This window comes from Penicillium mononematosum, assembly GCF_028829835.1.
Source record: "Penicillium mononematosum strain IBT 11891 chromosome Unknown utg000003l:1.0-8172316.0:1.0-8177699.0, whole genome shotgun sequence".
In the NCBI taxonomy this organism is placed as follows: Eukaryota; Fungi; Ascomycota; class Eurotiomycetes; order Eurotiales; family Aspergillaceae; genus Penicillium; species Penicillium mononematosum.
This window is the reverse complement of record NW_026643273.1, coordinates 2954158-2973861: the sequence shown is the minus strand read 5'-3', so window position 1 is coordinate 2973861 and position 19704 is coordinate 2954158. Positions and strand designations below refer to the sequence as shown.

The window sequence follows — 19704 nt, the reverse complement described above, 5'->3', positions numbered from 1 at the left end:
GAAAAACAGATCATAGCCTTGACATGGGCTCCATCGTCGTCAACCACGTGCCGTCGGATCATATCGACATGTTGGGAGGCGCAATCGACTCGGATTCAGTTTATTCTTTTGCCCAGCCAATGGACACTCACTCGACTGCCTCCTCCACCCCCACCTCTATTGCCCCACCGTCGTCCGTAGGCTCTGCTCGGCTTCCTGTGCATGCGAATGATGTACCGGCTTACATCAACTCGCGCACACCTTCTCAAGCTTCCCGCTCTTCTTCCGAGACTCCCAGTTTCAACCCACGCCCGCCCTCGATGACGTCTCATCCTAGCCATGCCTTTCCTCCGGACTCTTACTCCTCAACACGTACCCCACCAACCCAGAGCGGGAGCAACCCGTACTCTTCTAATCAGTCGGCGCCGGATTCACCGCGCCTCCAACCTACACACCAGTCCATGCAGTCTGTACCAGGCTCCGAAGCCAATTCACCGAGTCGCATCCGGGTCCAAAGCTTATCCCACATTCAGAGTCTCGCCAATGAGGACTTGGTGGGGTCGCGGAGCTCACACACTCCCGGAACTGGGTCGCACCAACGACAGTATGAGATTAGCTCCATGCCGGTCACGGAGATCATCGAGATGGTCGCTGGGCTTCTGACCAAGATCACGACTACAAACGATGTCCATCACGAACATGTACATCGCCATATCCCGCCACCCGAGGGCACCTCGAACCTTAGCCCACAGGCTACCAGCGTGCTCGCATTCCACGGCAAGAATGTCCCGACCATCACAATCTTGAGTTATTTAACTCGCATTCACAAATACTGTCCTACAACCTATGAGGTCTTTCTAAGCTTGCTGGTCTACTTCGACCGCATGACCGAGCTGGTCAACCGTGATCAGCTCGACACCCTGCACCAACGTTGGGACTCTACCGAGGGATCTGGATCCTCATCCGCATCCGCATCTACTGTGTCTGGAGGGGACTCCGAGATGCGGGATTCTCTGATGGCGACACCACCCCCTTCAACAGGCTTTACTGCGCAGGATTCGCATGGGCCGAATACTTCAATTTCGCCGAGCCTTTCACCTCAGTCGGATGCTGAGGCACTTTCACATTTCTTCGTCGTTGATAGCTTTAATATCCATCGACTGGTCATCGCTGCCGTGACCTGTGCGAGCAAGTTCTTCTCTGATGTTTTCTACACCAATTCACGTTATGCAAAGGTATGTTCATTCTTATATCTGACTCCCGGATCACAGCTAATTGTTATTGGATACACAGGTTGGCGGACTTCCACTGGTGGAGCTCAACCATTTGGAACTACAATTCCTCCTTCTGAATGACTTCCGACTCGCCATCACTGTCGAAGAACTAGAGTCATATGGGACAATGCTCGTAGAATTCTACGCACGGGAGGTTGTGTCCCAACAACAGCAACAGCACAGAAGTCTTCCCCGCCCGATTGATCCCTCGCACTCCGATGCCATGTACATGCGATCCCGCGATAAGCCTCGCGACCACGCAGAGCCCGGACAGACTCCGACACCACCGTAGTCCATTCATCGGATTGAGTTTGTCATTCTACATGGCATTTTATTATTTTCTCCAGTCCATGATCCACCCTATCTTTTCATCTCCTTTGCTATCCTTCGATCCGTTGAGCGTCTGCTTATCTCATATCTCGCACTTCGACCTTGTATCCATTCTGGTGACGTCTCATACCCTTCCCCCGTCACCTCATACACAACCTTTACACCTCTCTGGATCTGTTTCAGCGCATTTACACGTCACGACTTGTATAGAGTTTTGGTTCTCAACTGGCCGGGCTTCGCGGGTTGTCTCTTTATGACTATTCCCCCTTCTTGCAACATACATAAACATCTACTTGATCTCGTTACTGGTCTTGCGAGTTTGTGCTGTTTTCTCTTATCTTTTTCATGGGTCGGTGTTATGCTGGCGCTTTCTTGCATCACGAAGTTGTTGACAGATTAACTTGTCTGTTTTAGGAGTAGTCTCGAATATCCTTCTAATATGCTTTTCATTCATTGCATTATTTTCTTTATTGTAGATGTAGTCTCGTGGGTTCGTGGAGCGGTCCGAGTACATGGATCGTCGAGTTTCGAGTTTCGAGAGCCACATGTTATGAAAGAAACATGAAACAATTATTGATATTGATATCAGTTTCATCTCGAAATAGAAATAAGCCAACAGTGTGTGAAACTGCACGTAGTAGACCCTTGTCAATCGCAAAACATAAACCCAACACCATATGGCAGATTTCGGGTCTCGGACGGCTTTGTGACAATTAGCCCTAACTGAATCATATATTCTGGACACATCTAATGCATGATGCCTTTACCGTATAAATCTATATCCAGTGTGCCTTGGGGCTCCTCTACTCGTATCATTTATAGATTATTGGAAAATGATATCATGCCCTACACAAAGAAAGTAAATTCCCCGTCTCCTTCTTGACGATCACGCCCGATAGTAAACATCTGACTATAGTTACCCTTACATATTCATACAGGCCTTGCTGCTAAGTCAGTCATTTTTCTACAATTTTGTCTTGGGCTCAAGTCTCCAATAGCTCCAGGCTGTGCTTGGACACATCCTGGAAGGAAACGGGAAAATTGACAACCAGCAACCACTGCCCTGTGCATAGTTGGGGCAGCCCTGGCAGCACGACGTCAATCATACAGAGTGACCAGGCTGGTACTCCACAAATAGCAGGCCAGGCATCCACGCGGATCATCGAGTCCTGCTCATCTCACTTCGACCATGCACGATCATCGCTATCGCCTGGACAGCCAGTGCATGTATCATAAATGAATACGGAACACCATAACTGCAACCAGAGATGTTTTAATTATACCATGGACGAAAGAATTTCTGCTCCATTTGTGGTTTGTGACTGGCACCGAATCCCTTGATGTAATGTAGGCCTGGATCTCAGTGATTGTCCAGCACCGATAGTGACCACAGAGATTGCTGAGACCAGATAATTTATACCTCGTGCATAGATAAACATGTTTAAACGACCGCTCGTGCACGAGCAATGGCAAGGCTGTTTTTGTATTTGGGTGGTCGCCAATTATTGACAGTGTCACTAGTGTCATCGGTAACTTGCACAGCCCTCTTGGTGCGCTGCAGGATATGGTTGATCACTGCTATACAGTGCATAGGCTTGTTGGCACACTACTCGAGAGAGGGGTTGCAGACACTTGAATGGGCTTAGGCCTTACAATCTGTGTATTCACCTCGGAAAGCATGTGGTTTGTCGGATTGAGCTTTTCTGGGCCTTGCCTTATAGTAACGTTAGATTCTTCTTTTATGAAAAATGATGCTCAAATTCCCGAGACCATGAATACTTCTCTCAAGATCCGTGACTCTGTTTGTGTTGGAAAAGACCACTGTGATTCAGAGCGATCATACTTGATACACTTGGTGCACGCACAGACCACTTGAATGTACTCAACTTCCATCCTTTCTTCTCCATACCCCTCGCACTGCGAGAACATATGATGAAAAAAAAAAGAGAGGAAAAGAAGAAGAAAAGATGTAGGAGGATACTCGGTACTGAGTCGGTTAGCACAATCACAGAAATCCATGGGCAAGGACATGGACGTACTCCCTTCGCCAAAAAGGCGAGCCACCACACGTCCTGCTGCCTTCCGCATGTTCACAGACAGAGACATTTGATCGATCTATAAGATGTCAGCACACGAAGCAGGAAGACCTTGCGGTTCAACCATGCTGCTTGCAAAAGGATTTGAGTGGGGGGAAGCAAGTCACCACATGCTCTGCTGCCCTCCGCGTGCTCACAGACAGAGACATTCAGTTGGTACAATTTGCGGCGACGACACCCACCAGCCACCTGAAATTGGTCGTCATGTTAGTTTTCGGAACCGTCAGATGCTTAACAAGGACTTACCCCCGTCGCCATCCAATTGAGCCACCACACGCTCTGCTGCCTTCCGCGCGGTCACAGACAGAGACGTTCCCCCTCCCCTCCCCGGGAAGATATGCGGTTAGTATAAGATCAAAAAGAAAGGAGTGTAATCATATTTACCTTGAAGGAAAAAGAAATGAAGCCACCACACGTCCTGCTGTCTTCCGCACGTTCACAGACAGTGACGTTCGATTCGGTCGGTTCGATTCGTCGGGAATACCCACCAGCCCCCTGGAATTGATCGCGATGTTAGCTTTTGAAATCATCAGGTGATTGGTAATGACTTACCCTCGTTGCCATCCTGAGCTTCCACACGTCCCTGCTGCCTTCCGCGCGATCACAGACAGAGACGTTGCCCTCATGTCTCCAAAATACTCACCAGATACTCCCCAGATCCCCCAAGGGAAAAACAAAGGGAACGCCAGGAACGCCAGGAACAACAACACAGAAAGCAAATTTTTTTGGAGGTTTTTTGTTTTCACAAAAGCAAACGGCAAAAGCCTCAGAAGAACAAAACAAAACATGGAAAAAAGCAGACCCAAAAACAAAAGAAAGAAAAACAGAGGAAGGAAGACGAAGCCAATCAGCCGAGGAGGACTCAGAGGACACCGAATGCAGACCGTCAGCTTCAAAAGAAGCACATCCCATGGATGAGGAGCAGCACAAGCACAGCATAGAATGCTGGTGCAAGGCATGGGAAGCAAGACCCCACCACAAGGAAGACCGCACAAAGGTTGAAGAACGAAGCTGGCGAGAACGGGCCAACCTGGACGTGGGTCTGGACCACACGTTGACGAACCTTTGGAGGTGAATTGCGTGGCTCGCAAGGGGGGGGAAGCAACCACGGCCTGGCGCACAGGCGGAGGGGATGGTACTTCGGGGGCAGCATCGAGGTCGGGAAGAGCACGCATGAGCGAGCTCATATCGAAGGTGTCAGTCGGGTCCGGGAGTGCATCGGCCAGAGAGGACATGTCGAGGGCCTTGTCAGGGTCAGGCAGATCACGAGTCATCGCAGACATGTCGAAGTCAGACCCATGCTGTGAACCGCTGGAGGCAGGCTCAGGCAGGGCAACCTTCAGGGAGGACATGTCAAAGGAGGAAGACTCTTGGGGCGAACCATCGGTGGCAGGTTCGGGCGCTGACCCTTCGGAGGAAGGTGCGGACCGCGGAGGAGAACGGGGCTCAGAAGAATAGGCAGCGGCGAGTTGACGGGCACGTACAACGCTCATCCATTGTGAATGGGTTTTGTACCGAGGTCCAGAGCTTCCGGGAAGCTTGGAGAGGAACCGCTGGTTGGAGCCTGAGGGATTGGAAGTGTACATGATGAACGACTTCGTCTCCGCGACCTGGCCTTTCTTGAAGGAGGCCCTTTGGTTCCGATCTGGCCGAGCCGGGATGATCCTGACCCGCTCGAGGGAGAGCTTGTCGTCGGGGAAATGTACAGTCTTCCGGACGCAAGGCTCTCCAGGTGGGGTGGGATCCCGGCCAGAGACTGAAGCGGCGAGGCATGACTTCGAAGGAGGAGGGCGGTGTTTAGATAGGAGGCGAGAAGGACGAGTCCTTTTGCCGAAAGCAGAAGAAGAAGCAGTGGAAGTAGAAGAGAGCATTGTAAATAGCTTGGTAGTAATCAAAAGCAGTGCAAGTGATAATGACCAGTGGCATGGGGAGAGGAGAAAGAAGAAAAGGAAAAGAGGACTGGGGGGAACTAAATAACACTGGGATATTCCATGGCAACGGGCAATGGCAACAGGAAGTTGCGATGGTTTGATAAACAGAATATGAAGCTATTCAGGAAGGAACGAAGGTGGATGGTGGCCATGGAAACCAGTTAGGGCAAGGAAATACGGAAGGAGCATGATATCACTACTACATACATGTACATACATGCACTACATACTACATGTCTATGTATGTATAGTGATCCCAGTGGACATGCTTCCATACATGTACAGCTAACTCGGGTCTATCAAATTGGTGGGAGTTAGGGCTAGGTTATACGCATGGGACCGAATCGGAAAAATACGATCCTCCTTCTAAGGCTGTCTTGTGTTATTTTTGCTGTGTTAGTTAGAATATGAAAAAAAGACATCAAAAAAGACGTTTAACTAGGTATCAAAAAAGACGCCAGAAAGGACGCCAGAAAAGACACTTGGCGAATGCTATACCAAGGATATTAGATATGGTCATGGCGTGTTTGCAACGACTAGATACCTAGGCAAAATTTGCATTTTCAAAGGACTACCCTACATGACGACGATGCGCTCAAAGCTTCATGGCGAAGTCCTGGTGCATTTTCTGGGTATGCCTCGAAGGTAGCAAGCAATCTATCAGGGAAACATAGCCTCTCGACCCAGGAATGTGATTGCTAACTTTTTTACTTTGAACTAGACGGCTCCGAGGCCAAAAAGTTTTCAGTCAGGGTCAAGGAGTTTCTAAAGAGAACAGACAGACCTATCGACTGATGTCCGGAACTTTATCACCAAGGTTAGCTCCTTTTTGGACGAGAATCTGAACGTTTTGCAGTCCCCTTCGGCCATTACTTATAGGGCCTACGGGGCTAGTATGGTGGTCTGTCAACTCTCCCTAGGGATAACCATAACAAGGACTGAAAGCTTGAAGTGGGCAGATTTCTTACACATAACGAATTAGATATGATGCAAATGAATTCAAAAATAAAATCGCTCAACCTGGGAACCGCCTGCACTCCACCGGGTCATAATGATACATGCATTTCATCTCAATTTTCCAGTGAGCATCAGTAGGTAAAGGCTCATGAGAACAACGCTGGTCGGGCGATATGTTGGACTTCCTGCTCCTCGAACTACACGCAGTCAGTCACATGATAATCAATTCGTCCCAATAAACTGCAAAAAGAAAACGTACCTCCATGAAATCCGTGGCAGTAACAAGAGCCATGAATGTCTTGACTAGTTCACATAGAGTCTCGTGGTGGGCACTTGATGTGTTCCCAATCTTGGCAGATCGTTTGAAGACACCCGCCATACATGGCCGGTTTTCAGCCAGGAATACGCGGGTCTGCTCCTTAAGCTGTTCGTTGTGGATACCTCGAGAGAAAACTGCATACACGATGACCTGAAGGACTGAAAGGATAAGGTCGTAATATCTCTGAAGCGCATCGGGATTTTCAATGTCTGAGGGCGTTAGCAAGATACAATCGAGCCGGGATATGATTGACTGACCAATGCCGATGTCTGGATCAGCAGCGAAAAGTCGTGATTCGTGCACGGCTTGGAAGAGACCAGAGTTGAGCACACAATTTGCTCCGCCTTTGTTTGAGAGAGCCGCTGAAGTAATGACAAAAGCGACTCGTAGTATGCCAGTAGTGCCGGGGTGTCTGAAGTTTTGATTAGTTATAATAACACGGTTGTTTCAAAGGGGAAATGACTGACCGCTTCCCTGAGCATTGTGAAGTTCAAGGGGAAGAGACCGCAAGGCATCCAGGAATAGGCTCAAATAATTGGACCTCGAGATTAACTCAGCCAACACACAGTCAGTTTGGCGATCTAAAACAGCTAAACTGTTCAATAGCACAAGGGCAGATGCACGGCACGACTCTTGGCCAGTATAGGCGTCATCGCACATGGTCTCAATCAGGCTAGAACCGGCCGCTTTGATGACATGTTGGCTAAGACGCCGTAGGTTTTCATGGCCTTTGTTCGACGATGTGATGCGTGTAATGTAGTGTGAACAAATGCTGTAAAGTGTCTCTCTCAACAACACATTCCCTGTTGCCAGGTTGGTGCCTCGGATGCAGAGTTGGAAGAGCTGGTGGAGCTTTTCGTCAATTACATCTCCGCTTCGAGACACATCTGTTGCTGATGGCTCCGATGCAAGTCTACCGATCAACAATTCGGCCAATCGTGCCAGTTCAAGCGCTTCGGGGAGATCCGCCTCGATAGCCGTTGTGAGCTTAGGGAGAATCAATTGGATTGAATGTAGAATGAAAGCTGGCCTGCTTCCTTCATCCATAGCAGAGCAAGTGATCATGGTGGCAACGAGCTCTACCCAGGAACGGAGGGCGTGATAGCGATTTGTTTGAATCAGGTTGTTCTGCTTTGTTGCGAGAATGAACAACTTGAGGTCATTCGCCTCAACTAGCAGCTGCTCCTCATCGTGCGGGCGGAGCGGTCCATTGGCCGTGAGTTCTGCTTTCCGCATTTGTATCATCTCCTCTACCCCTTCCATGCTGTACACGCCCTCCTCCCGCTTGCTTTCTAATTGAAGAGCAACATCACCGAGCAAGTGGAGCTGGGGCATGTTGAACTGGCGTCCAACATCAAGATCTGCGAAATCGAAAAGGTCAAACACGGACGGACTGGGTATTGGTTCACCGTCATCCGCAACCGTGTTTCCGAGCAACACGGAAAGAATTTGGGTATGTAGAGCCGGTGATCTAGCTTTTGCTGTCGAGCGAACCTCGGTTGCAGCATATGTGAAGAGGTGACTTCGGTAAAGCAGGAATTCAGCCAATGCAGTGGCAGCGTCTGTGAGCCAAAATTCCTCTGAATCAATAGGGAATCCATTCCAGGTAGTGCTTGGGCCAATAATCGGTTGGTAGGCAAACATCTCGCGCAAGAATGCCTGAGCACGCATTTCACCGAGGGTGTAGTAGCTTGCCAGCTTCGATGACCACAAATGCTTCAGCACTTCAAAGGCCATACGTTTGAGGTGCACTACCCAAGATATAATGCCACCATCGAGGATCTCCGGATAAGCCTTCAGGAAATTCACGATGGCATGCAGCAAGGAACTTTGATTCGCGAATAGCCCTTCCGCTGACACATCGAGAATATTGCCCACGCAGTCGAATCCCAGCAGTAGATGGGCAACCGTTGGGCGGTCTGTGATCGTTCCCAGGCAACTGTTCAAAAGAGCAAGAAGGCTTTCCCGAATGACATAGCCGGCAGCATTCGGGCCGTAATCAAGTTCTCTCACATCAGGTTCCATTTGTAACACAAGAGGCCGGGATATGCTGTCCACGTCGACCTCAGATGCAAGCACCTCCACAATCTTGTTCGAGGATTGCCACTTGACGAGCTCCGGCGAGGTCATCTTGTTGAGCTTTCTGGAACTGGTAAGCTTTTCCAGTAAAGCCATGGAAATGACAGTGAGTTGCTCATGCGCCGTGCCACAATAGAGACAGAGTGAGGGGATGAGTGTCAGATTGTTCAGCACAGTGTCCTCGAACGAAGCGAGCGAGGAGTTTGCCACGATGGTCCGGGATGGTACGGGCTGTGATTGTACCAAAGGTTTGACTATGTTAAAGTACGTTGACTGCAGGTCCACGAGCAAGTTCATAACCTCCAGACTCCGGTGCAAGGTTAGAACCAGAACAGAGTCAGGCGACGCGGCAGCCACGTCAGAAACGTTTTGTTTCGAGGTTGCAAACAAAGATTTGAGTACGTCTTCGTTGAAAAGCCAGTCCACCACGCGGGCAAAAGGATGGGAGCGAACGTAAGTGAGCAGCGATGAAGTCTGTGTCGGGGAATCGGACACGGACGGCTGGCTCAGAAGTAACACTAGGTCTTCATTGAAGGATTTCAAGCTTGCCACAACGAAGTCCAGGCAGCTGAAGGTCAACAGGCGGGACTGGTACTCGTTAAGATCTTGAATCTTCCGTGAAAAGGCATGTCCCAAGATGAAATCGATGTAAGGTTCGATCCCGGACATGCGATAAGTTCCACCTAGGGTCTCCGGGAAAGGCAGTGACATCGGGTCGTCAATTGAGTCGGGCGAGGGAGCAATAAGTGCATTGACAAGAACAACAAATGAATTTGTCTGGTCAAAGCTCTCTCCAATCTTCTGCAAGGCTTGTTGCTGGTGCCAGACGGCAGGGTTGGAAACCAAAGGGACTTTGCCAATGCCGGACGCACCAGTTCCTCCCGATAACCACCCATCGAGACGGGCCCATGTTTCCTTTCCAACGGCGGAGAATTTGTCAGTCATCAATGCTGAGAGAGTTGAAAAGGTAGTTGCCCGAAGATGCGATGGAATCGGCCCACTGCACAGGTCTAACAGTGTGCTAACGACATTGAAGGATTCGTTTTGCAGCATCCACTCTCGGATAGGTCGACTCTGCTTGCACAGGTGGCCTATCAGGCGAAGGTAGCATGTCAGCATCACTGGGCTCTCAGGCTCGTTCATTTCCACGGGCTCTGGTTTCCGTGGACGAAAGATCCCTGGCGCTCCTTGGGGGCTTGTAGTAGTGGAAGGCTTCTCAGTGACACGAGATGCGTAAAGCTTTAGTTCAGCGAACATTTGTGACCAATTCATTGTTGTGGATCGCTTGAACTTGGTAGACATAAACTTGTCTTCCTCCGACAGGAATCGATGCGCCGCACCTGCATTTTCTTCGCCCTCAGATATCGAACACAGCATTTCGCAAAAAGCGCTGACCCGAGGAACAGTCTGTCGCTTGGATGCCCACTGAAGGAAGCCATAAAGATTCCCATCAGGGTCAGCCCAGAATTCTTGGGCGGCTTCCTGTCGGTGCTCAAATGCGAATGAGATGATCATAAGGAGTGACTCAAGGTGAGTCCGCACCTCTACCAAGCCACGGTGGAGGTTAGAAGTAAGGCCATCTCGGAGTGCGGTGATCTGGTCCAGTCGCTGTGAGTCCTCCTCCGACTTCAACCGTCGGACAGCGTCAGGCATATTTGCAACGCACGATTCCACAAAAACCTCGAAGTTTTCCATCAAAAGCTCCTTCATAAAGCCAGAGCATGGCTCGGGATCAGGCAATGATACGACACTTTCCCTGAGCAGTAATGTGACTAATTCGCTCCGCGCGGGGTCTGCCCATTCCTCGGTGTTGACGCTGGAGCAGATCGCAAGCATGAAATCAAGGGCACCATCGTCGAGAGAAGACATGAACATCTTTGTACGCTCTTCAGATTCCTTCTCTGCGTCGACTGATGGGGATGAAAGACCATCAAAGTACCATCCACTGTAGACTGAGAGCCACAGAGCAACAAGGGCGGCGTGGAAATTTGACAGCTTCCACCCTTGGCCATCCTTGGTTGTGGTAATTAATTTGTGCAGGTCTCGTGCCTCCTTCTCGGATCCAGAGCCCTCGGGAGAACCATGCTGTACAAAAGACGCAATTGTGACCGGAATGTAGTGAAACAAAAGTCCGTCGAAGCAATCAACGTTCTTCAACTGACTCACAAGTATGCGGAAGTCTTCGCTGCTCGTGTATGTCCCTTTGAACATATAGAATAGGATCGCTCCGAGTGACTCATGCTGCTGTTGCAGACTCGTACGTTGGAATTCAATGGCTTCCATGATATCGCGGTCATTTTCCTGGCCGACGACTGAGGCTTTTTGAACTTGATCTCCAAGAAGGGACAGCCATTTTTGGATATCGGCCATGGAACTCAAGGCTTTTCGCGCGAAGAGGGAGGCATTCCGCAGAGGGCTGTTTTTAATTTCCAGAACGTGGGCCAGCGTTTCGTGCATGATAGGGTGGGTCAATTCATGTTCAATTTCGCGCGATTCTCGGAAGATGAGACGTAGACACTCGAGGGTAAAAAGGCGGCGCTCGTGGAAGCTTATTATCGCAGCGATCAGTGGAGGCCTGTCCAGCGTTTGCGAATTTTCCTGGGCGGCCAAAAACATAACTGCTGCTTCCAATTCATCGATGTCGAGCGCATCCGCAAGTTGCAGTGCGCCTTGCTGGAAATCCTGGTTCACCGAGTATTCAACGTCGGCAACGGTGATCTTCCCTGTATCGCATTCGACGTTAGTAGCTTATCGAAGCGGACGAACAGCGGGCGTTCGGGATAACCAAGATATGAAGTGGCTACTTACCTGAGAGAACAGCTTGACGGCTGGCATTGTTCTTTGCTGGCTTGTCTAGGAGTTTGCGGAAGTCTTGAATATGGGTCTCCAGTTCGAGACACAAGCGATCGACGTTGGGAAGTTGAGAGTTCGAAAGGGCAGAGAGATCCTGATACAGGCCACGGAGGCCATTGCGGGTATCTTGGAGCTCTGCCATGACGGCGGGGTGAAGTTGGGAAGTGAAGCTCGAGAGCTCTGTTTGTTCCAGAGTCCAGAGGCGGAACGCGACAAAAATCGGGCGGTAGACAGCTTGCGCAAGTACTGCCGCTCCACTTTCCACTAAACACAATCACCTCGCGCTTATCGACTCAATTATTGAATCGCTGGCTACTTGATCTGAGATGCCTTTTTCTGCCAGGTGCAAGAAGACTTGTTGAGACTCAAGGTTTCGGGGTATTGTTTACGTGGAGAAAAACTCCCAACAATAACACGCAATGGGGGAGGTCTTTCTCGACAAGACGATTAGCCTACTCTCGTCAGACAAACAGAAGGCCCGCTCGGATGGTTTGGCAGGTTGCTTTTCTATATTATCTCATTGCAGGAAGACTGATGCTAACTCAATTGCTAGACTTGAAGCACATATTCCAGCAGAACAAGAAGAGCTCCAAGCTGTAAGCAGTCAACTACCCCCAAAACAACCCTGCAGGCCATCGAAACTAACCAATCTTCCACCTACCTAGACAGACACTCAATGACAAGGCTTGCCACAAGATCTTTGAATCGCTATTTCGTTTCGTCGCAGCAGAAAGGTCAATATATAATCGAGCCCAAAAGTCCTCAAAAACCCCTTCCGCATCGCGACTCTCGACATGTGCTTCCGTACTCCGAATGGCTGTTGACCTCTTCCTGAGAAACTTAAGAATCAAAACGGTCCGCGCCATCGTTGACCACATTACTGAGACCATACCGGCCCCTGGGGAAGGTCTATGGGAACCCTTGAGCCTGGACTATACCAAATGTTTGGCGTCGCTTCTACGCTACCGTCCTCATACTGAGCATCTTGACGAAGAAGACTGGGAAAACCTCATAAGCTTTTGCCTTGCCAGTATTAGTCCCCAGGAGAATGAAGAAAGCCAATTGAGTATTCGAAGCGGTTATCGATCCGTTCCCGAAGATCAAGATGCCAGCGACAGCCGTTCAACCCCTCAAGGATTGCCATCGCCCCCGCCTCAGTGAGCAGGGAAAGGCACGGTGGCAATAGAAATGTCATTGAAGAAGTTGTAACCTGTATTCAACTGTTGACAACGAGTCCCAACCCTCCTCTTCAAACCACGGCCCAAAGCATACTTCATGGACTTTCGGAGTTTGTCGAGTCATCTGTGGCTGGAAATGCACATCAGCTCGCGTTTAATAGCATCAATGCAGTCGTTACAAAAGTCATGTTTGATCAATCGGAGCTTGTCCGTTCGGTTCTCTTGGGCCTGGTTCCAGTAATTCGACGCCTATGGGCCACTAAGTTACAGCTTCTCAAGGAAGAGCTAATTTCCACCTTGATGCTGTCGATGGTCGTCCTCGTGGACACTGCTCGAAAAGATCCATCTGAATCTCTGGCACATGACATTGAAGCATTAGCCAGTACACTTCATTCGGAATATGTGAAACGGGCAGAAAAGGAGATTCTGCAAATTGACGAAACAACGCTTTATCACAATGAAGCATGCCGGAGCAGGCCGGTGTATGGACCTTGCCTCGGAACTGCTAGATCGGAGCATAATTGGACAGTCCTCTGGTTGATTGCAGAACTGCTCAAGCTCTCGGATGGTATCCATACCCGAATCAAGTCTGAGTCTGAGTCAGTACGCGAAGGCTCGAACAAAAGGCAGCGCTTCAGTTCCGAGATCCAGGACGTATTTCGAGACTCGGTCTCAGCCACAGGTACAAGGAGGATATGTGCATTACAACTGATCCCATTTCTTGAATCCGAGGTTGACATTGAGACGAAGGAGTCCTTCTTGAAGCAGCTTTTTCTGAACGTCTCTGATGGCAATGATGCTGTGTCATCCTGGACAATGGTTGCTCTGACAAGGTAAGTAAATCAATCATTACTAGAAGGACTATCTGGAAATGCACCCAGAAAGAACCTCATGGAAACTACAAGAATAAATGCCCTAACTTGAGCATAACAACAGTATTGCGAACGGGCCTAGTGCCAAATTGCCTGGAATTAGGGCCCACTGGCCACGAGTAGTCGAACTTACTACGCGTGCATTCTCATCTCCGGTGATATCGAGAGCTGCGTGCAACCTAGTGAGTATGATTTTGCAGTCCGACTTGTTGGATTACTCAGTAGCTATGGAGACAACGCGGTCACTCTTGACTTCTGCCAATGGGCCATCCGCTATCTCAGACTCGTCCTTAAGGCTATGGGCCTCAATTGCACGAATGAGGACACAGCTCGATCCTGGGTCGGCTCAACAAACCTCGATACAGATATGTAGCTGGCTAAGAGAAGTTTGGGCTGGTATGAGACCCTAAAATCCTTCATTCGTGGCTCCTGGCTCTGACAGTTATTTTGCAGGTTCGGTGACCGATCGGATCCAGACAGCTCGAGTAGCTGCTTATGCCCGTCCATTCGACTTACTGGACCTTTTCTTGTCATGCACTAATCGATCCTTTGCCATTCCTCGTTATCAAGTAACAGGTCCAACGGGGCATATAGGCCGCACTTGGTTCTTTCTCCACGAGACCCGGGAATTGTTGGATTATGGTTTTGATGCGAATCCTGCTGCAGCAAACCCCTGGAGTCTGCGGGAAACATGGTCCTTGGAGCGATTTTCTAGGCAAGACCCTGATGATATAGTGATCTTGGATCTGCTTCGAGTGAGATCTGAGTCGTTTTTACACACATGGCACGCTATGAATGAAGAAAGATCACATATCACTCCGGATAACTTGCAGATTCTAGCGTCCTTTTGTGTTGTGGCTTCCCTCTTCATGGCATGTCTTCCTCGATCATTGCAATCTCAGTCACGATCACAAGATCTGCATCAAAACTGTCGGAGTCTGTGGGATGCTATATGCGATTTCCTGGCAACTCATACTCACGAATCTGCTTTCATGCATTCTTGCTTGAACTTGCTGTCCCCGCTCCTCGGTCCATTAACGAGTTCTGTCACCCCGCCTGCCATTCAGTCTAGTCTCAAGGAGCTTGTTACTCCACTCTCAGAAACGCTCGAGCATTTTCGCCAGAGCTCAAACGGTTCATCTGCAGCCGAAGATCCTATGGATCTGGACGACCGATTCATGGCCGAAACCCCAATAGCGACTGATGAGACTATTCTGACCTTGAATCGAAATTCTCTGTCTGTCTTCCTTGACCCTGTCACATATCAACGTTGTATAACCATCCAACTCTCGGTATTTCTCAGAACCCAAGCAGATTCTGACTCGTCATCTGTCGTTGATTACTTGACAAGCTTAGATGAAGCCGATATCCTGGCAGCCCAAGCCATTTTACCTGGAATTTTCCAGGTCCGCTCGAAATCGGAGCCTTCGGAACTGCTCTCCATCTTGGAAGATCTGGGTGAAAAGTGTCTGCAGTCTTATGAAATGGAGCGGTGTGAGGCTTCGCATTGCGTTTGCATCCGCATGATGACCAGCTTTGTCGAGTCCTGGACAAAAGGGCCTGACGATACCTTGAAAGAGTCGGCTATGGACTTGTATCATTGGTTTATGGAAGTTCTCTTGGCCCGCAGAAGAGCTTCTCCGAAGGTCTACATTGCCTTAGCCGAGCTCATCCAAGGGGTGATTGGCACATGCCCCTCATTCGGCAATGAGCAGTCTCTTCCGTCGCCACGAACAGGTTTGTTCACAATCCTCCGAGAGGGGAATGTTCAGGTCAAATTCAGCGTTGCAGAATTTATCCCTGCTTTATTTGAGCGGTTCCTTCTTAAAGACCACGATGCCATCTTCGATGATGTGTTGGAAAGCTTACCACGAGACCCGGAATGGATCGAGGGAATTGCAGTCCGCCTTTTTGTGCTCTCGCAGTTGGCTTCCAGATGGCACACTTTGCTGCGAAGAAGCATCTACCATCTATTTGAAACCCCAGCTCAAGTGCCACTGTCACTTTGGTATGCCGAGAGATGTATGATCACTGTTTCTCAGACCCTTGGTCTGCAAGACGCCAAAGAACTTTTTCGACTTTTCTCGTCTCAAATACTTTACACATGGACCGAGACACAGAGTATCATGTCTATGCCATTTAGTATATTCGGGTATGCCAGCCTTGAAAACATGCTGGTGGACGTCAAAGATGAAATCGTTGGGCAAATGATGATGCGTGCCAAAGAACAGGAGACAACTGAGCTTGCGAAACACCTCCAGATTCCACATCTCGAGCTTTTGGCAGCCTCTTTTCACAGGGCCGAGGCATACAGCATTGCACGAGATATCAGTACTCCTCCAGGGCAAGGTAGTCAGCCCAAGGGCGTTGAGATCCGTCTACGCAAACTTCTCGGGGCCGACCAGTTCATCACACAAATCGAGAGCCAGTTTCCCCTAATTATTGCTACGTTTTTCAAATCCCTCGACTACTATGAGCAGATGGAACGAGCATTCTCAAAGCGTGAAAACTTCGGTTATGCGCTCGACATTCAGACGCAAATAATCAACAAAAGCGCGTCTCAAAATGCACTGCCAGCAAACCAACAGCCCTCCTTTCGAGCACGCTATCTCCTGGATGAGATTGAGTTTCTTTGCGGACGCACTGGGTTTGAATTTGAGTCGATATGGACGCCATCACTGGTGTCATTTGTCTGCCGTTCGCTGCTTGAATCCATACATCCCGCCCTTGGTTCTCTTCATGCTTGTTCTGTGATCCGCAAAATAAGAATCCTAACATGTGTGGCTGGTCCCATCATGCTTCAAGACTATCCTCTAGAGATGACACTTAGCTCTTTGCGGCCTTTCCTTGCCGACATTCACTGTTCCGAGGATGCTCTTGGGGTTTTCTGGTATCTACTCGAGGCAGGGAAAGCATACCTCAAGGTGGCACCAGGATTCACTGCAGGTATTGCTGTCTCAACACTGGTCACTCTCCGCAGAATATTTTCGTCGCTACCTGAGAACACAGCTCAGGAAAGTCAGCTCAAATCAGTGCAGTCAAACGCGAAGGAATTCTATCAATGGCTGGTCGAGCTCCTTGGAGAGCTCCGTTCATCTGATTCGGATACAGAGACGAAAATATCATTCGATCGGCTTGTCTCACTAGCTGAGAAATTCTCAGCCTCTGAAGACTCTTCGGGCGGACAGATTGGGAAGGATTTGGTCTTTGAAGTTCTCAAAGACCGCGATGCTGTGACTCCGCTGTTGAGCAAGCCTGTGGCGGATCTTGTTCTGTCGCTCTTATGTCCCGAATTTGAGCAGACATCCGACACTGGGAATTGGGTCTCAAACGAAGAGGTGGATCCCGTTTCCCATGTCGTATCTCTATGGCACACACTTCAAAATTCCAATGGAGGACCTCAGTATCGACTTTGGGCCGCTCGGGTCATCGGAAGGTCCTTCGCTGCCACAGGGAAAATCGATCAATTGCTCCTGCGAGAACAGGATCTCTCACTATTTCAATCTCCCGACTCTTCTTTGTCGTCTGATATTTTCTGCCATTCTAAGGCCAGAATTCTTCGGGTGCTTTGCGATATGCTACACGTTCAAAAGCATTTCGAAGCTGGTCTGGTTGAGCGTACCTTGCAGCTGATCGTCAGTAAAATCGCACATTATCCAGATTTCCAAGGTTGCAGCGAGGCCATTCCCGAATCTCTGATGAAGGCCCTTATCTGGCACCCATACACATGTCCCGCCGTTTTACTTTCAAATTCGGAGCAGGAGAGATGCGAAAATGCAAAAACTAGCGCCTCAGGGCTCTCAGTATCTGACTGGGCGCGCAGTATTTCCCTGTTCTTATCGAACGCTGCTTTAGAAGACCCTGTCATTGGCTCTCTTCGCAAAGTTCTCAACGTGACTCCTGGCTTAGCAGTGCAGCTGTTGCCATACGTGGTTCATGATGTTTTGCTGTCAGAAAGGGATGATAAAGGTGAAAAGGGGGAGGTCCGAGAAGATATCTCTGCTGCTTTCCAACAGGTATTATGTGATATTGGCGAGGAAACATTGCCTCACGCTCGGCTTGTGATCAACTGCATCCTCTACCTTCGGGACCAACCCGTGCCAGATGAGTCAACGATCGTCCAGCGCGATAAATGGCTTGATATTGACTTCGGAGAGGCATCTTTGGCTGCACATCGCTGCGGTCTACACAAAACTTCGCTCCTTTTCCTGGAAATACAAACATCCCGAGTGGTTACGACGTCGCGTCGATCATCTGTTGTTAGATTCGAGCCACCGCCTGCTCTACTACATGATGTTTTCAAAAACATTGATGACCCAGACTTGTTCTACGGCATTCAGCAGAGCTCATCTTTGACCAGTGTCATGGAACGGCTAGAGTATGAAGGCTCCGGATTCAAAAACCTCCTATTCCAGAGCGCAAAATACGACAGTGAAATCCAGATGTCTGACAATGCAGAATCATACGGTGTGTTGAAGGCTTTGAATGCTACCAACCTTCAAGGTATTGCCAATACAATGCTCTCTGCCTCCAACAGTGCAAACGATGCCCCTGTCGCCTTTAACAGCATGTTGCAAGCTGCAACTAGCCTTCAAAAATGGGATATTCCAGTATCACCTTTGGATTCCTCCCCATCCGCCACTGTATTCCGTACATTCCAAAGCCTCAATACCTCAGGTTCTCTGCTCGAGGCCACTGGCTCAATCGAAAGCGGTCTGTTGACAACACTCGGTTCTCTTCTCAAGACCAGTGGGTCCGCTATTCAGTTGCGAAGCTCAATGCGCGCGTTGGGAATTATGACTGAGATCAGCGACACTTTGCACTCCGCATGTTCTGAAGATATGGAGGAAGGATGGCTGAATATTATGGCGAGAAGCAATTGGTTGAAGACCGAAAGGTGCGTGTTTGCCGTTCCAAACCTGTCTACAGGATACTAACCAAAGCAGCTATCATGAAGTTGGAGAAATTTTGTCTTGGCATGAGGCGTTGTTTTCATCAGTCAGGAAAAATGACATCCTCAAATCACGGGCAAAACTAAGTCTCGCAGATTCGCGACTTCTAGAAGCGAAAGTCATTCGACGATCATTGGAAGTCACAAGAACGCATGGCATCTCCCAGGCATCGCTCAAATCTGCAATGAGCCTTTCGAAGCTTGCCGAACCGTGTGCAGCGTTGGGAATGAACATTGACGGAGCTGCGAAATTCGATCTTGCGAATGTCCTGTGGGATCAAGGAGAGATGACCGCGTCCATTCGCATGCTCCAGCAACTGAAGGGCCAGAATGACCTTCATAAGCAGGCCATCCCTCTCAGTCGGGCCGAACTTCTTGTGACTTTGGTAAGTTGGATGTCCTTAAAAGACTCCTGAAAAATCTTTGCCGAAAAAAAAAAACTTTTCCGTCTAAAATGCTAATGCCATGTTTAGGGTCACCACGTTGCTGAAGCACGCTTGGAAAAGCCTGACTCGATTCTTCAAGAATACCTATACCCCGCGGTCAAGGAATTGAAAGGAAGCTCAGATGGAGAAGAGGCTGGACGGGTCTATCATGGGTTTGCAACCTTTTGCGATCAACAGCTTCTGAACCCTGACGGGCTCGAGGATTTCAAGCGAGTGGAACAACTGCGTGACCGCAAGGAGAAAGAGGTCCTTGGCTTGGAAGACATGATGAAGAATGCCACGGGCAAGGAGAGGAATACTTGAAGAACTACAGGGCCAAATCAAAGCAATGGTTCGACCTTGACGACCGCGAATATCAACGTTTGCTGCGAAGTAGGGAGGCTTTCCTAGAGCAGTGCCTCGAAAACTACCTTCTAAGTTTGAGGGAAAGTGACACTTA

The 19704-nt window shown here is 49.3% G+C and overlaps 6 protein-coding genes across 6 annotated transcripts; 3 read left to right on the top strand and 3 right to left on the bottom strand.

Moving 5' to 3' along the window:
• Positions 1-23: 23 nt before the first annotated feature.
• Positions 24-1545, top strand: N7519_006089 (putative cyclin-dependent protein kinase complex component; the record flags this gene model as incomplete). Its single annotated transcript, XM_057292865.1, has 2 exons — positions 24-1214; positions 1273-1545. The coding sequence occupies 2 exons, from the start codon at positions 24-26 to the stop codon at positions 1543-1545; spliced, it is 1464 nt and encodes a 487-aa protein (XP_057147676.1).
• Positions 1546-3024: 1479 nt separating this feature from the next.
• On the bottom strand, positions 3025-4305 carry N7519_006088 (uncharacterized protein; the record flags this gene model as incomplete). Its single annotated transcript, XM_057292864.1, has 6 exons — positions 3025-3161; positions 3623-3698; positions 3840-3868; positions 3926-4002; positions 4064-4174; positions 4232-4305. The coding sequence occupies 6 exons, from the start codon at positions 4303-4305 to the stop codon at positions 3025-3027; spliced, it is 504 nt and encodes a 167-aa protein (XP_057147675.1).
• Positions 4306-4571: 266 nt separating this feature from the next.
• N7519_006087 (uncharacterized protein) lies at positions 4572-5550 on the bottom strand (the record flags this gene model as incomplete). The annotated part of the gene is made up of 2 exons (XM_057292863.1): positions 4572-4742; positions 4786-5550. The coding sequence occupies 2 exons, from the start codon at positions 5548-5550 to the stop codon at positions 4572-4574; spliced, it is 936 nt and encodes a 311-aa protein (XP_057147674.1).
• Positions 5551-6598: 1048 nt separating this feature from the next.
• Positions 6599-11960, bottom strand: N7519_006086 (nuclear pore complex Nup192/Nup205 family protein; the record flags this gene model as incomplete). The annotated part of the gene is made up of 4 exons (XM_057292862.1): positions 6599-6764; positions 6827-7298; positions 7350-11688; positions 11774-11960. The coding sequence occupies 4 exons, from the start codon at positions 11958-11960 to the stop codon at positions 6714-6716; spliced, it is 5049 nt and encodes a 1682-aa protein (XP_057147673.1). The 3' UTR covers positions 6599-6713.
• Positions 11961-12237: 277 nt separating this feature from the next.
• N7519_006085 (PIK-related kinase FATC) lies at positions 12238-14241 on the top strand (the record flags this gene model as incomplete). The annotated part of the gene is made up of 5 exons (XM_057292861.1): positions 12238-12307; positions 12372-12414; positions 12484-12975; positions 13158-13829; positions 13992-14241. 5 exons carry the CDS (start codon positions 12238-12240, stop codon positions 14239-14241), a joined length of 1527 nt encoding a protein of 508 aa, XP_057147672.1.
• Positions 14242-14860: 619 nt separating this feature from the next.
• atmA (DNA-binding protein kinase TEL1) lies at positions 14861-19568 on the top strand (the record flags this gene model as incomplete). The annotated part of the gene is made up of 3 exons (XM_057292860.1): positions 14861-18765; positions 18872-19205; positions 19293-19568. 3 exons carry the CDS (start codon positions 14861-14863, stop codon positions 19566-19568), a joined length of 4515 nt encoding a protein of 1504 aa, XP_057147671.1.
• Positions 19569-19704: the final 136 nt, after the last annotated feature.